The sequence below is a fragment of the Eschrichtius robustus genome, chromosome 15 (assembly GCF_028021215.1).
Source record: "Eschrichtius robustus isolate mEscRob2 chromosome 15, mEscRob2.pri, whole genome shotgun sequence".
NCBI classification, from domain to species: Eukaryota; Metazoa; Chordata; class Mammalia; order Artiodactyla; family Eschrichtiidae; genus Eschrichtius; species Eschrichtius robustus.
Genome location: NC_090838.1, coordinates 36,141,904 through 36,159,643, shown reverse-complemented (window position 1 = coordinate 36,159,643; position 17,740 = coordinate 36,141,904). Strand labels below are relative to the sequence as shown.

The 17,740-nt window shown below is 39.0% G+C and overlaps 1 protein-coding gene across 4 annotated transcripts in view; it reads right to left on the bottom strand.

Annotated features, from left to right (window-relative positions):
* Positions 1-16,809, bottom strand: part of PLEKHH2 (pleckstrin homology, MyTH4 and FERM domain containing H2) — a 113,480-nt gene extending 96,671 nt beyond the window's left edge. For 3 of the 4 annotated variants that reach the window (XR_011076678.1, XM_068564917.1, XM_068564919.1), the window contains exons 1-2: positions 16,729-16,809; positions 10,271-10,400 (exon numbers count right to left, since the gene is read on the bottom strand). Coding sequence is in view for 3 of the 4 variants with exons in the window: in XM_068564917.1 (XP_068421018.1) it covers positions 10,271-10,393 (123 nt within the window). In the remaining variant the exon portion in view is untranslated. Of the gene's footprint in view, positions 1-10,270; positions 10,401-15,660; positions 15,722-16,728 lie in introns of those variants that run through there. The other variant, XM_068564918.1, reaches the window with a different exon arrangement.
* Between the last annotated feature and the right edge of the window lie 931 nt (positions 16,810-17,740).

Below are 17,740 nucleotides of genomic sequence, written 5' to 3'. Positions count from 1 at the left end.
AAGGAACTAAAAAGCTGACTAGAAGCTTTTACACATATATGGAGCTTGCTGATCATGAACTTTAATATTAGGTGATCTGGCTAGACTTTCTGTTGGAGAACCACTGATGTCAGCATTATTACCTCTTTCCACCTGGGCTGATAAGATTGCCCAGAGACTTTCAATCTCCTCCTGTAGAATTGGCTGCCAGCATTTTAGGAACCATGTAGGAGAAGAAGGCTGGGAGTGGGAGGACAAGTTCACCATTAAATATACATATTTCACTTAATTCTCTTGTTTTTGGTGAAGCAGAGTGCCAGAAACCACAGCCTAGAATAAGGACTGGAGGGTCCTGAACTTCTCCCCTGGGAGCTGAATGCCCTGCACAACCCTGTAAAGACCTACAGGGGGGGCTTCCCTGGTGGCGCAGTGGTTGAGAATCTGCCTGCCAATGCAGGGGACACGGGTTCGAGCCCTGGTCTGGGAGGATCCCACATGCCGCGGAGCAACTAAGCCCGTGAGCCACAACTACTGAGCCTGCATGTCTGGAGCCTGTGCTCCGCAACGGGGGAGGCCGCGACAGTGAGAGGCCCGCGCACCGCGATGAAGAGTGGCCCCCGCTCGCCGCAACTGGAGAAAGCCCTCGCACAGAAATGAAGACCCAACACAGCCAAAAATAAATAAATAAATTATAAAAAATAAATTAAAAAAATAAATTTATAAAAAAAAATAATAAAAGACCTACAGGGGGAAGTGAGTGTGGGGCTGGGAATAGTGGGTATTAATGGAAAACACGTGGCCCTTAGAGTCAACTAACTCCCTGAAACCTTCTCACTTATCCCCGTGTGCCGAATGTGCAGCAGCTAAGCATTTACTTCTGTTAAAAAACTGATATGTTCTTCTCTTATAATGCTGAATAAATTACTCGGAGGGCTCTAGTCCAACAACTGTGGCATTTATGGGCTCATGGTGTAATAAGCCGTCTCCCACCCACTCATTCTAAAGCAAACATTGACAGTTGACCAGCACTGACTATTTATACACAATTGTTGGTCAGCTTTTCAGATATCTCATTCTTAAATATAAACGGACCACCAAAGATCATCAGACATTTGAGAAAAGCCTGCAACCTGAAAACAAACAAACAAACAAACATACAAGTGGAAAATAATCTCAGAGGAAAGAAAAATAATTCAGGGAAGAGAACTTTTAAAAAATTAGAATTAGTGTTCAGGAACCAGGAATTTTCAAATACATTATTTCACAGTCACGTCATAAGACAGAAATCATTATTCCCATTATAAAGATTGGGAAATTGGTGTTTCGAATGAGTATGCCTTGTGTAAGCTAATGTTCCCAGCTAGTGACATGGCTGGGATGTGAGTCTTCATGTTCAGATTCCCTACTGCTCTTTTAGTTGAACCACAGCAGCTTTGGTATTTATAAACTCCACACACAGTGTATAGTTCTACAGAACCATATGAAGATCAGTCCCAAATACGTGAAACCACAAAATCTTTGGCTGGAAAGCATTTGTCTTTATTTTTGTCCCTTGCATGCTATTCTTTTGGCCTAGGAATCTTTTATTGGTAAATTAAAATCATTAACATTCATAATAGGAACAACTTTAAGTTGCATGTTCTCAAGAAACCTATTGCAGAAGGAAACACAGGGACAGAGGTATGACCAAGAGAGGCCAAATTTAGAATTTGAGATTCTAACCAAATTCTACCTAAGTAGTCTCTCCCCAGATTTGGGGTTTATTATTTACTTACATAACATTGGTTGCGGCAGGAGTCACAAATATCCCATAACAGAAACTCAATAAATGTGTGTTGAACAAATAAAAGAAAGGAAAAAAAAATGAATGAATGGATGAAGGTTTCAACTCTTTCCAAATAATTATTTAAAAGCAAAGATAGATATATATATATATATATATATATATATATATATATATTTTTTTTTTTATGGCTGTGTTGGGTCTTCGTTTCTGTGCGAGGGCTTTCTCTAGTTGTGGCAAGCGGGGGCCACTCTTCATTGCGGTGCGCAGGCCTCTCACTATCGCGGCCTCTCTTGTTGCGGAGCACAGGCTCCAGACGCACAGGCTCAGTACTTGTGGCTCACGGGCCCAGCCGCTCTGCGGCATGTGGGATCCTCCCAGACCAGGGCTCAAACCCGCGTCCCCTGCATTAGCAGGCAGATTCTCAACCACTGCGCCACCAGGGAAGCCCACAAAGATACATTTTGATAAAAGAAAATCACTACATTTTCATCTATGTTAAACATCATAAATACCAAACATTTCACACTGCATAAATGTAAATACACATTAAGTATATCCAATAAAGTTTAGAACACTTTAAAATCAGTTTAGGGACTTCCCTGGTGGCACAGTGGTTGAGAATCCACCTCCCAATGCAGGGGCCACGGGTTCAATCCCTGGTCCAGGAAGATTCCACATGCCGCAGAGCAACTAAGCCCGTGTGCCACAACTACTAAGCCTGCACTCTAGAGCCCGCGAGCCACAACTACTGAGCCCACGCGCCTAGAGCTTGTGCTCCGCAACAAGAGAAGCCACCGCAATGAGAAGCCCACGCACTGCAACAAAAGAGTAGCCCCGGCTCACCGCAACTAAAGAAAGTCCGTGCTCAGCAACAAAAACCCAATGTGGCCAAAAATAAATTAATTAAAAAAAAAATCAGTTTAAACATAAGCACAGGATGAAAAGCAATACTTTGTTTTTTGAGTGACTGTTTTTATAATCATTCAAACTGCGCAATAACTTTGCAAAATACTAAAAATGAAAAAAAGCAATGCAGGAAATACCCATGTAAGTTTTTACTTTCACAATGTAGACTGTAATGTAAAGCTTGGGTCAATTCCACAGCCAATCCATACTAAGTCAGTAAAAGAAGCCTGAAATGATCCATATCAGGCTTTGGACAAAAATAAGTCTTTTACGAACAGGCCACTAATACAATAATAAAATGAAGAAGCAAATTCTAAGCCTGGTGCTTTGATTTACCACAGTGAAGTGCCCTCTGTAGCCAGTGTGAACACAGCAGCAAGTGGCAGAGGGAAATCTGCCACTGGTCCAGATTTTACATATATATATGTATATATATATATATACACACACACACACACACACACACACACACATACATAACACTCAGTGATCTCATTGTTCCATGCATTGTATACAGATAAACTTATTTAATGAATTGGTTACTACAGGCAGAATACTTTAGAACCTTCAAACTCATTGATGTGGACAGAAATTCCTCATTAAGTATCTCTCTTCTTGATTTTTCCCCATAGAACCCATGAAAGACACTATCACCATTTAAAAATTTTGTTATTAAAAATAATATCCTGCGCTTCCCTGGTGGCGCAGTGGCTGAGAATCTGCCTGCCAATGCAGGGGACACGGGTTCGAGCCCTGGTCTGGGAAGATCCCACATGCCGCGGAGCAACTAGGCCCGTGAGCCACAACTACTGAGCCTGCACCGTCTGGCGCCTGTGCTCCGCAACAAGAGAGGCCGCAATAGTGAGAGGCCCACGCACCGCGATGAAGAGTGGCCCCCGCTTGCCACAACTAGAGAAAGCCCTCGCACAGAAACGAAGACCCAACACAGCCATAAATAATAAATTAATTAATTAATTAAAAAAAAATACTAACGGTTTGTGTATCTATTCAAGCTCCTTATAAAAAAAAAATAATAATAATATCCTCAGTCAATAGCCCAAAAATGAAATTTAAATTAGCCTGAAAAATCTAATTATTAGTATATGTATAATTTTCACTGGGCACTGTGAAATATTAGGTGGGGCAAAAGAGTAACAGGGCATGTGTGGTTTAAATAGGGCAATCACGGTGGTGACTGGACCGTTACATGAAAGCAAATACAATGCTATCCACATACTCCTTATTCCTAGACGAGAATCCTAGACCACCTCAGGGGAATCATTCACAAGAGGAAGGTCAAGTGGCAGGAACTGCCAGACATAAATGCTGTATCAGGTAAAGGCAGCATTAGGTTATGTGGTCCATGCTGATGCCCAAAGGGAAAATTCTTCATGTTTTTCACCTTTTCCTTTTCACTGAAAATCTAACCCATAGAAAATAACATTCACTTCAACTGAAAAAGAAACTTTCCCTTTCCCTCCCTGACTCCGAAAATGAACTAATAATACTGTAAAGTAGGAAAATTACTTAAATCTCAGCTTCCCTAAAGAGTTTATGTTTGGCATACTAGAGATATTTCCAACACCATTCCTTAAATTCCTCTAAAGACCTCTCCCACTTACAGCAGGATTTGCCCAAGACTTCAATAAGGCCTTTTTCTTCACAAGCTTCAATATTCGAAGTTACTTGGAAATTGTAATGGAAAAAACAAATAGGTGAAAAAAATAGTTTTAAAAAAATCCCACGTAATCTCCTAATCCATCTCCAAAAATATACAACGTATATATAATTGAAAGCCATCTTGAATTATAAAAACACTCTGAGATCCTCTCATACATTTTTCCTAAAAAAATTCAGAAAGATGTCACCCATCAATCTACAATTACATTAGTTTAAGTCATCTCCTTGTACACTTAACCAGTGTGTCCAGTCAGAAAGATACAGGAAAATAATAATGAGTTACTTCTATGTGCCAGGCACTCTTTTAGCTGCATCACAAAAAAAGCGTGAAATATCTAAGGTTTCATGCCAACTCTGCTATTTGCTAGCTGTGTAATATTGGGCCTACTACTCAAATGTTCTCAGTCTTAATGTCAGCATCTGTAGATTGTGGGTAATAATAGTTATGTCATAGAGTTACTGTAGGGTTGAAACTAGCTAATGGTTGTAGTCAAGGCTTAGGAACCATAGTTAGCACCTAGTGTTAGATGCCTCAAATCAGTGCCAAGAAAACAGAACTAAGAACCAGAACTGTAGCAGAAAGGAAAAGTTGTACGGAATTTCTGGCAAAGAGCTGAGGAATCAAATTAATATTCTCTCAAGAATCTTCAGACTTAGGCCTGCAACCATCTGGAGGGAAGGTACGGAGAACTATTAGGAAGAAGCCTTGGGGCAGACTGGTTCTCACACAAAACTAAAGGTTACAGATGGGACCAGACTATCCTCTGGAACGCAGTAGGTGACTCAAGTTGTGTTGGCACGCAGAAGCAATGCAATAGGGTTTGCTTTGAAAAATACGTAATATTATGTAAACTGTTATTACTACATGCATAAATGCATCCTAACTTACACAGACGTGTGCAGCCAAGCAGAGATGGAGTTAACATGCTGTGTGGCTGAACAGAGAAGACAGAATAGGTGAGTAGGTAAGAATATCAGAGAAAGCAAAGAATGTGGTAACAAAACTATATTAGAGATGCCATATAGGGTGACAGCTAAGCATTCAAGCTCTAAAAACAAAATGCCTATTTTCAAATCTTGGCTCCACCACTTACATTTCAGCATGAACTCAGGCAAGGTAAATAAATAACTTTTATGTGCCTTAGTTTCCTCCTGCGTAAATATGAATAATATTAATAGCTACCGCATAGGGTTGTTATAAGGATTAAAAAGTTAATATATGGGCTTCCCTGGTGGCGCAGTGGTTAAGAATCCGCCTGCCAATGCAGGGGACATGGGTTCAAGCCCTGGTCCAGGAAGATCCCACATGCTGCGGAGCAACTAAGTCCGCGCACCACACCTACTGAGCCTGCACTCGAGAGCCTGTGAGCCACAACTACTAAGCCCGCGTGCCACAACTACTGAAGCCCACGTGCCTAGAGCCTGTGCTCCGCAATGAGAGAAGCCACCACAATGATAAGCCCGCACACTGCAATCAAGAGGCAACTAGAGAAAACCTGCGCACAGCACTGAAGACCCAACACAGCCAAAAATAATTTTAAAAAAAAAAGTTGATATACATAAAGCACTTAGAAGATTGCCTGGCACACAGTAAGCATCATTTTCCTAATCTGTAAAATGGGAACAATAAAACTTATTAATTCATAGGTTGTTATAAGAGCTAAATAAATCATATCTGTAAAGTGCTTAGTACATAAATCAATATTTGGTATTTTTATTAAAACATGGGTGGGTACCAAAAATAATTTTTAATCCAGAGAAAAATATTTCATAGTGGAAAATAACAGAAAATATCATGAAAAGTGTTATTCCCATTTGGTGTTGACTTTATTTACTGGGAAACCATGAGTAAATTTGGCATGCTTATCCTCTTTCCACTGTATGAAACACATCTGAATCATTCCATCTCTGAGATCTGTCAAAGGATTTCAGACAGATACAAATTACGGAAGACGAAAAAGAAGAAGAAGAAGAAGGAGAAGGAGGAGAAGGAGAAGAAGAAAAAGAAACCACAAATAAAACAGCAATTCTGAAATAATATTCCTCTCAATATTCACTCACTGACAGAAAAGAAAATTTAATAACATAAATTAATCACCAAAAAACTATTCACAATTTTACTTACAGAGAAAACGACACTTTCAAAATTTACAAAATGGGCACTCATAAAGAAATTTGTTACGATAAGCCTTCTGAAGAACAAATGTTGGCATTAAATTAAGAATTTAAAAGTCAATTAATTGGAACCCAAATAAGCATAACTTCTTATAAAGTCCATAATGAAACCAAAAGAGTAAGTAGTCAACAGAACCAAGAACATTTTGAGGAGGCTGTGGTCAACAGCGGGCCAACTGTTGAGAGGCTAAGGCACCTGGGATACCTGGGAAGTGTCCAGTGAGGTTTAGTGGCAAGGTTATAATTGGTGATATTGACAAGATCATTGCATAGGGGATTGGGATTGTGGAAAATAGCAGATAAATCACAGTACAACCTGGGAAATGATTTTTTTCTTTTCTTTTTTTTTTAAATCATGAAACAGCTTTATTGAGAGGTAGGCATCATGTAACCTAAGGATTTGTATCTATCTATCTATCTATATTTTTTTTAACATCTTTATTGGAGTATAATTGCTTTACAATGGTGTGTTAGTTTCTGCTTTATAACAAAGTGAATCAGCTATACATATATATATATCCCCATATCTCTTCCCTCTTGCATCTCCCTCCCTCCCACCCTCCCTATCCCACCCCTCTAGGTGGTCACAAAGCACCAAGCTGATCTCCCTGTGCTATGCCGCTGCTTTCCACTAGCTATCTATTTTACATTTGGTAGTGTATATATGTCCATGCCACTCTCTCACTTCATCCCAGCTTACCCTTCCCCCTCCCCGTGTCCTCAAGTCCATTCTCTATGTTTGTGTCGTTATTTCTGTCCTGCCACTAGGTTCATGAGAACCTTTCTATTTTTTTTTTAGATTCCATATATATGTGTTAGCATACAGTATTTGTTTTTCTCTTTCTGACTTACTTCACTCTGTATGACAGTCTCTAGGTCCATCTACCTCACTACAAATAACTCAATTTCCTTTCTTTTTTTTTTTTTTTTTTTTTAAATTTATTTTTGGCTGTGTTGGGTCTTCATTTCTGTGCGAGGGCTTTCTCCAGTTGCGGCAAGCGGGGGCCACTCTTCATCGCAGTGCGCGGTCCTCTCACTATCGCGGCCTCTCTTGTTGCGGAGCACAGGCTCCAGACGCGCAGGCTCAGTAGTTGTGGCTCACGGGCCCAGTTGCTCCGCGGCATGTGGGATCCTCCCAGAGCAGGGCTCGAACCCGTGTCCCCTGCATTGGCAGGCAGACTCTCAACCACTGCGCCACCAGGGAAGCCCAATTTCGTTTCTTTTTATGGCTGAGTAATATTCCATTGTATATATGTGCCACATCTTCTTTATCCATTCATCTGTCAATGGACACTTAGGTTGCTTCCATGTCCTGGCTATTGTAAATAGTGCTGCAATGAACATTGTGGTACATGACTCTTTTTGAATTAGGGTTTTCTCAGGGTATATGCCCAGTAGTGGGATTGCTGGGTCGTGTGGTAGTTCTATTTTTAGTTTTTTAAGGAACCTCCATACTGTTCTCCATAGTGGCTGTATCAATTTACATTCCCACCAACAGTACAAGAGGGTTCCCTTTTCTCTACACCCTCTCCAGCATTTATTGTTTGTAGATTTTTTGATGATGGCCATTTTGACTGGTGTGAGGTGATACCTCATTGTAGTTTTGATTTGGGATATGATTTTTATAGAGAGAGGAGCAAAAGACAAAGCATGAGTCACTAACTTTGAGTTAGGATAAACTTCTCCAACTTGGAGATATTCCAACTGGGAATTTTTTTTCAAGTTATAATTTTTATTCTAATAGTGATAAATAAAGAAAATTGATATTGGGGATTCATTCCACAAAGCCTATTACTGGGTCACCCTATGGCCCAAAGTGAGTAGGATAACTTTAATCTTTCCATCTAACAGCTGTTAATACACAAAAATTTAAGATGATACATATGAAAGGTTAAACTGAACGATGTTTTACTGGATTTTATTACAATTCTTCTGTGATAAGAGACTCTTGGCTAGCAATGAAAGTAAGATTTAACACAATTTTTGGAGATGTTAAAAATCTCCAAAAGGATTTTTCTCCACCCTAAAAGGATTATGCAGACTAGAGTTTAAGAAACCACCTATAAATTCTTCTGATCAGTTCTGAATGACCATTAATACCATTTATCCATCCATCCAGATAGCACTGTCCAACAGAAATATAATGTGAGTTGCATATATAATTTAAAATTTTCTAGTACCCATATTTAAAAAGTTTAAAAAAGGTAAAATTAATTTTACTATTTTCCATTTAATCTAATATCCAAAATATTATCATTTCAACATGTAATCAATATAAAATTATTGCTTAGGTATTTCACATTCTTTTTTTCATACTCAATCTTTGAAATCCGGTGTGTATTTTACATTTCCAACACATCTCAATTTGAACCAGCCTAATTTCCAGTGTTCACCAGCCACTTGAGGCTAGTGCCTGCCACATTGGACAGTGCAGGTCTAGAATCCAAGTTTTCTGGAAATAGGAACATGCACTGTCTCATTCACATATGTAACTGCAGCATTAAGAACAGTGTCTGGCACAAGATCAGCCCTCAATGAATATTTGTTGAATGAATAAACAAACGAATTAATCTATCAGTTTTATACACATATATTCTTTAAAAATCCTATGACATAAATGAAATTTTAATTACATGATCGGAACTATTAACGGAAGCATAGAATTATATTAATTCCATTCTATAGTTTAATGATACATAGTCAACACAAATTCCTAAATAGGTGTATACTTCCAAATACAGTATAAACACATTTTACTATCAACAGGGAACGAACAATAATCACTTTAAAGATGATTTTCCTAAATATTTAGTAGATCAAAATGTTGTCACACTACTCTAGTAAAATCAAGTAAATTATAGCTGTTCTCTCTGGAATGAATGAACTCCACATTCATCAAATACACACAATTCTTACACAGCCCACTAGTATTTGCAAAGAAGTGTTTTTTGTGTTAATGTCCAATCCATTCTAAAACTGGCAAAATACCCTGAGAAAAGCATAATTCAAAAAGAGACGTGTACCACAATGTTCATTGCAGCACTATTTACAATAGCCGGGACATGGAACCAACCTAAATGTCCATCAACAGATGAATGGATAAAGAAGATGTGGCACATATATACAATGGAATATTACTCAGCCATAAAAAGAAACGAAATTGAGTTATTTGCAGTGAGGTGGATGGACCTAGAGCCTGTCATACAGAGTGAAGTAAGTCAGAAAGAGAAAAACAAATACCGTATGCTAACACGTATATATGGACTCTAAAAAAAAGAAAATGGTACTGATGAACCTAGTTGCAGGGCAGGAATAAAGATGTAGACATAGAGAATGGGCTTGAGGACACGGGGTGGGAGGGGGAAGCTGGGGCCAAGTGAGAGTAGCATCGACATATATACACTACCAAATGAAAAACAGATAGCTAGTGGAAGCAGCAGCATAGCACAGGGAGATCAGCTCAGTGCTCTGTGATGACCTAGAGGGGTGGCATAGGGAGGATGGGAGGGAGGCTCAAGAGGGTGGGGATATTTTTTTATACTCCAATAAAGATCTAAAAAAAATAAAATAAAACTGGCAAAAGAATATGCCAAATATAGCTTCAGATCCCTGACAAAACATTAAATTACATTCATTATTTTTAAAATGTTTACCCTAGCCTAAAGTACTGAGATTATTTAATATAAATGAAATGGGCCCCAAATAGCTGATGTTTACTAACAAAGGTGAGGGAGAAAAGCTTACCTTCTCTGCTAAGAGCTCTCGTATCTTGCTCGCTTGAACTCTAAATTTCATGAGCTGGGACTCCAGGGCTACACATCGTTCTTTCCAATCTACTGGTCCTTCTGTCTCAGAAAGCTCTGCCATATTTATTCTAGGAAAGAAAGCATTCAAATGGCATAATATCAATTAGCGTTCAGGATAATTCATTAAATCACTGAAAACACATATTCTAGTCACCATCTAACAATATCTAGACGCAAGTTTTGAATTCTAAGATAAATTCCAGAACTGGTGAAAGCTCATGGAAAGAACTTAGGGGAGACAAGAGGCCAGGGTTGGAGGCCCAACTGGGTTACATAAACTTTCTGTTTAACTTAACCTTTCCATGTCTCAGCTTATCTAATCTAGAAAAAAGGGGGAATGCGGCAATAACAAACCATTCTTCTCATGGGTAGGTTGTAAGCAACAAATTAAATACTGCTGTTCTTAACAACACTTTGGACAATATAACAGCACCACACAAACAGAGTACTGTCATTATTTTAGCTCTGCCCAACAGTTGAGGTAAGATTTTTTAAATCTGTCAGTTCGTAATTTTACCATGTTCTTAAACTTACAGAATTATTACAGTTTTGATTCAATTGGTAGCATCATAGAATAACATAAAGAAACTTCATATCAGTGCTACAATTATGGCTTAGACTTATAATTATTACTTACCACCACCCTATATTTGTCCAGGTCCAGGCTGTCTTTCAAACTAAAAATCCTTTGGCATATTTAACTGGGCAAAGTATTACGACCCTGGACAAGTTTAGATAATTTTTATTTGGTGTAAGAAGAGAAAACATATAAACATGAAATTTAGAATCACCAACATTAAGTAAATCTGGTTCAGTGGTTTCCATGATGCTAACCTTCCTTTTGGAGGAGATTAATCCCAGGGAGAAGCACGGTAAGGGGGAAGCCAAGAGGCAGGGGAACTGGTTTTGAAATTCTAAAGTGCAAAAAACTATTGCTTGACTTTGGAAGCACAATTATTTCTAGCTCTGGGATTCATAAAAGTAGGTTTAAATGTTTGTTAATGTTTCATCAGGCTATTTTCATAAATGGCTTGATAATGTATTTCTGAATTGCCCTTGCTATGAACTGACAAAATCTGCATTAGGAGTGGCTCTTCAGGAGAAGCCAAGTCCTAGTCATAGAATATATGTGACAGCAAAACTCTCAGAACCCCAGGATAGAACTGCAGTTGAAGCGTATTATTCTGTTCTTTTGTTTTACAAAAATATGTCTCCCTCACAAATTAACCAAGTTTATTTTCCCAATATTTAGTGTAATATAACCCCTTCTTAAACCTATACCAGTTTTTTAAATCTGCAAAAGATTATTTTCCTAGCATAAATATTGATTTGTGCTTAGATCAGTTTTCACATTAATACTTACATTATCACTCAATAATTTAGAAATAAATATAAGCAAAGTTATTCTACAAAGGCTACAACTTCATTAAGAGCTCCCCAACCATCTCAAAGCCTCCACATGCTCCTAAATTCTAGCCATAATTTAAGTGAAACTTATTGTAGAGCTAGAAATTGTTCTCTTCATTTCTTCGTTTTCACAGATGCCCCACCCCACTGTTTTATGAGTTTTTCCTAAGGATATTAGCCTTGTTAATGACCTTTTTTTCATTACTCACATCAGCATTTACTATTAATGATTTAGAAGTAAATAAGGTAGTTTGTCAGTCACAAACTTTTTCTCAATTCTACTGCTATTTCATTTCTCTCCTCATTAGCTTTAGAGTGGACAAGGAAGAAAATACAGACAAAATATTAAAAATAAAAAGCAGTCCTGAAATGGACATCCTTAAGTCTTGAACCATTCATAGCACTGCACAGAAATATAGGGACACTCCTCTATCTTAAGCAACAAGAAGAGTCTATTTCATGTTGGTTAATTTTTGCACTACATTTAAAATAACCTGTTTATGTTCTACTGTAAAATTTCTACAGTTTTAAAAATGACAAACATAGTTTTCAACAAATGAAAATCAATGTAATGAACCATATGAATAGAATAAAAAACAAAAACCATATGATCATTTCAACAGATGCAGAAAAAAACATTCAACAAAATCTAACACCCTTTTATGATAAAAACATTCAACAAACTAGCAATAGGAGTGAACTTCCTCAACCTGATAAAAAGCATCCATGAAAGCCCACAGCTTATATCACACTTAATGGTAAATGACTGATCCGCCTAAGATCAGAAACAACATAAGGATGTCTGCTCTCGCCACTTCTATTCAACGTCATACTGGAGGGTCTGCCCAGCGCCAGAAAATAAAATAGAAAGCGCACAGATTGGAAAGGAAAATCTAAAACTATTTCTATTTTAAGATGTCATGGTCTTATTCATAGGAAATTCTAAGGAATCCATTAAAAAAAACTATTAGAACTATTTGAGTTCAGCAAAGTTTCAGGAAACCAGATCAATATAGAAAAATCAATTGTTTTTCTTTATACTTGCAAGGAAACTCCAGAAATGAAATCAAGAATATATTCCATTTACAATAGCATCAAAAAGAATTAAATACTTAGGAGTAAATTTAACAAAAGAAGTATAAGATTTGTACTCTGAAAACTACAAAACATCATTGATCAAGATGAAAAAAAAATTAATTACAAAACATCATTGAAAGAAATTAAAGAAGACCTAAATAAATGGAAGACATCGCACATTCATGGATTGAAAGACTTAATACTGTGAGGATGGCAACACTTGCAAATGGATATACACATTCAATACAATGCCTATCAAAATTCCAACCGCATTTTTTTGCAGAAACTGACAAGCTGATCCTATAATTCATATGGAAATTCAGGGAACCCAGAATAGCCAAAACAATCTTAAAAAGTTGTACAACTCACACACTCAATTTCAAAAATTACTACGAAGCTACAGTAATCAAGACTGTGTGGTACTGGCATAAAGACAGACATATATATAGATCAGTGGAATAAAATTATGAGTACAGAAATAAGGAAATAAGAAATAAGGATGGGGGGCAAAATAGGTGAAGGGGATCCAGTGGTACAAACCTCTTATATTAATTATATAATAAATAAGTCACAGGGATGTAACATACAGCATAAGGAATATGGTCAGTGTACTAATTTTGTACGGGGACAGATGGTCACTAGACTTATCGTGGTGATCATTTCATAATGTACGCAAACATTAAATCATTATGTAGTATACCTGAAATTAACATAACATTGTACATCAACTATATTTCAATTAAAAATATCTGTAACAACCCTACTTCCAAATAAGATCACATTTTGAGATACTAGGTGTTAGGACTGCAACACATCCTTTTTGGTGGGGGGGGCCAGCTATTCAATCCATTAAAAAAAGTACAGAAATAAAACCTCACATTTAGAGCGAGCTGATTTTTGACAAGGTGAAATGAATAGTTTTTTTTAAATAAATGGTGCTAGACAACTAGATAGATATCCACACGCCAAAGAATGAATTTGGACCCCGGCTGCATACCATATACAAAAATTAACCCCAAATGGATCAAAGACCTAGACGTAAGAGCCTAAGCTCTAAACTCATAGTAGATTAAATAGGCATAAGTCTTTGTGACCTTGAATAGACGATAGTTTCTTAGATATGACATCTAAAGCATAAGTAATCAAAGAAAAAATAGGTAAATTTAACCTAAAAAGAAAAACTTTTGTGCTTCAAAGGACACAATCAAGAAAGTGAAAAGATAACCCACAGAATGGGAAGAAATATTAACCAATCACATTATCTGATAAGGGACTTTTATCCAGATTATATAAAGGACTCTTACAACTCAACAGTAAAAAATCCAGTTAAAAAGTAGGCAAAGGATCTAAAGAGATATTTCTTTAAAGAAGATGTACAAATGGACAAAAAGCACAAGAAAAAATGCTCAACATCATTAGCTATAAGGGAAAATGCAAATCAAAACCACAATGACTTCCCACTGCATACTAAATAGGATGGTTATAATAAAAAAGACATGTAATAAGTGTTGGTGAGGATGTAGAGAAATCTGAACTCTTATACACTGCTGCTGAGAATGTAAAAACGGTACAGCTGCTTTGGAAAGTAGTTTAACAGCTCCTCAAAAGTTTTAACATAAAGTTACCATATGACCCAGCAACTCCAATGTTAAGTATATACCCAAGAGAACTGAATACCTAAGTCCACACCAAAACTTGTACACAAATGTTAACAGCATTATTATTCAAACAGCCAAAAAGTGGAAACAAACCAAGTGTCCATCATCAGATGAATGGATAAACAAAATGTGGTATATCCACACAATGGAATCTTATTCAGCCACAAAAAAAGGAATAAAGCACTAATACATGCTACAACAATGGATGAACCTTGAAAACATTACCCTAAGTGCCTAGTGAAAGAAGCCAGACACAAAAGGCAACATACTGTATGATTCCATTTATATAAAATAGGCAAATCCCAAGAGACAGAAAGTAGCTTAGTGGTTGCCAACAACTGTGAAGAGAGGGCAATGGTGATCAACTACTAATGGGTTTGGGGTTTCTTTCTGAAGTGATGAAAATATTCTAGAATTAGTGCTGTTGGCTGCACAACCTTGAGGATATATCAAAAACCACTGCACTGTACACTTTAAAAGGGTAACTTTCATGGTTTGTGAATTACACCTTAATTATAAAGAGCATATATTTACAAATGAGTAAAGAAAAATAACAGTTTAAGTGGATGTATATTAATAATCTATTGTTTGTGGTTATCCCTGTTGAGAATTCCACCATTAACTCGAACAATTTAGAGTTAATTGTTAATCTCAAATATGACAAGTATCAGACATATATTTTACCAAGAGTACTGTGCTATGAAAATGACACATCAAATAAATTCTGTTAAACACACCTATTCATTTCTATAGTTATACTAATTACATATTTTTACAGTGAAGTAGCAAAACCTTAAGAACATTATTGGTATTTAATGTCTGCATTCCCAGTTACTACAGTCATAATTTTAAAAATTCAAAACTACAGATTGGTTAGCTAATGGTCTATCCTGAGGTCTAGACACCTGATTTCCTCACTTCATTCTGTAATTTCAGTTAATATAAAGTAACTGCTGTGTTAATGCACCATCTTGAGTAAAGATTCTAATTTTGAACAATATCCACCATCCTTTTCCATTACTACTGATTTTACAGAGCCTAATGATAGCTTTGGGAGCTATACCACTTGCTAAATAAATATCATTTCTAGATTTTGAATTTGAACGTAATCTAATTTTACTGCAGCGGACAGGAAAAAGTCTTGGTTTTCCAAATACCCCAGTGATTTTGGGAAACATTTACTGACACGAAATAAACTGTTTACGATTGTGGAGTGAATGCTCTTTTCTCTGAATCTTTGACTTCCTGTTTCTCTTCCAAATCCCTAAAGGGAAAGAAGAAGAAAAGAAAGAGTTCATCTACTTGGCCCGGTAAGAGAGAGAGAGAGAGAGAGAGAGAGAGAGAGTGAGTGTGTGTGTGTGTGTGTTTCTAAAGCAGAAAAGATGTCTTTCTTGACCACACTGAGGCTTGCCTTGTTTAAGCAACCTCCCGACCACCACCCAGCATCACTTGGGCAAAGCCTGCCCTTCGGTAGCACTGCTCAGAACCCGTGCTCCTCACTCCAGAGCTCCTCAGGGACACACACAGCTGTGTGGTCGAGGCTTGCGACTGGCATTTTCACAAAGAAAGCAGTGACCTGCAGGTAGCACAGAACTAGGACTTTTCCAGCGTAAATATTTCAACCTCTCTTTCCACTGCGTTTCGCACATCAAAATTTTTGGCTCAAATGTTCCATCTTTTAAAAAGTGGTCGAATAACTTGAGGGACAGCGCAGTTTCATGGTAGGTCACCTAAGGGCACTTTGACATTCTGGCAACCCAAGATGTAGAAAATGGTTCTTTAAAGTTTTGAGAAGTTTCGCCCCCGAGATCACAGTGGGGCTCCCAAGAAGCGGAGGCCGAGCCGCAGCATCCCTAACTGCGTGGGCCACTCAGCGCGAGGACGCGCAGCAGCGCCGTGTGCCCCCCTGACTGCCCGCGCCGCGCCACAAACCCGGGCCCCGACTCTTCAAACAAAATGTCACGGGAGACCAGAGGGCGAGGAGCCGCCGGCCACCGCTCCCAGACGAGACCCCAGTCCTGGGAGCAGCAAGGGGAGCGACGTGGAGTGCGGAGGCTGCGTTGGGAGGCGCGGAGTTGAGTCCGGTGCCAGACCGCTCCATCCCCGGGTCCCGGCCCTCCGGATCAGCCCGCCGGTCCCCATCCTCCGCGCGACGCGCCCACCCGGGACTGCGCGCTCTAGAGGGGGCGGGGATCCCCGGGCACCGGAGTCTCTGGGGTCGCCCTTCGGCTCCCGGCCAGACTCATCTGCCTACCTCTGCGCTGGCCCCCGGGGGCAGCACCGTTGTCCCGGGTGCGTCTGGTGCGGGTTTCCTGCGCCTCTCAGCCTGCGCCCGCCTCACACCAAGCCCAGAGCGGGCGGGGGACAGGGTACCGCCTCCTCCCCGGACTGGCGGCCGTGGTAGCCAATCAGAGACCTCAGTCGCCCTCCTGACGTCACCTGGGGGTGTGGCCATGACTTTGACTCCTCCCAGTCCCTATCCCAGGAGAGAGATGTGTCCAGGAGTCTCTATCCCTGGCCTTTGGCACACTTAGAGCTCAGAGCCTGTTGTAGCGCTCACCTCCTTTCCATTCCCTCTGCCTCAACTCGGCATCCTCCTGTTTGGTGTCACAGCCTGAAGTGTCTCCTCTTACCAGTCTATCCTTCAGCCTCTTGCAAGGTTAACTGTCCTTAAGTGCGGTTTTGATGTACACCCTGACAAAGACCTTCATTGGCTTCCTTATGCTTAAGTTATCAAGAACAGATCCCTTAGTGTAGCATTCATAGCTTCCAACCTACTTTTGTCAGGTTTATTATTCACAGCTGCCCTTCACACACCTGAGACTGTTGCTGTGCACTTCCCCACCCCAGGGAAGTCCATTTGGAATATTTACCTACTATTTCCTATGTCCACCTTTAAAAGTTCTAACTATCCTCTAAGACACAGCTCAAATCATCTTCTGCATGTAACCATGCTTGTCGCCCCACCTAGCAGTAATCTCTTCTCTTGTTTCTGCTCCCTGAGCATTTACGTTTTTTTCTCCTCTTGGCACTTAGCTCATTCTGCCTGTGTACCATTCCTTATCTCCCCATTAGACTGTGAGCTCTTTGAAACCAGGGATTTGTTTTCTTTCTCTTTGTATCCTCCTCAGCACTTAGCACAGCGCAAATCGCATGAGTAAGTAAGTGATCATTTTAACATAATTGGATTTTACATCCCAAGATGGGGTCTGGAGAGGCCAATCCCAGGGTTAAAAAAAAAAAAGAGAGAATTCTGAATGTTATGG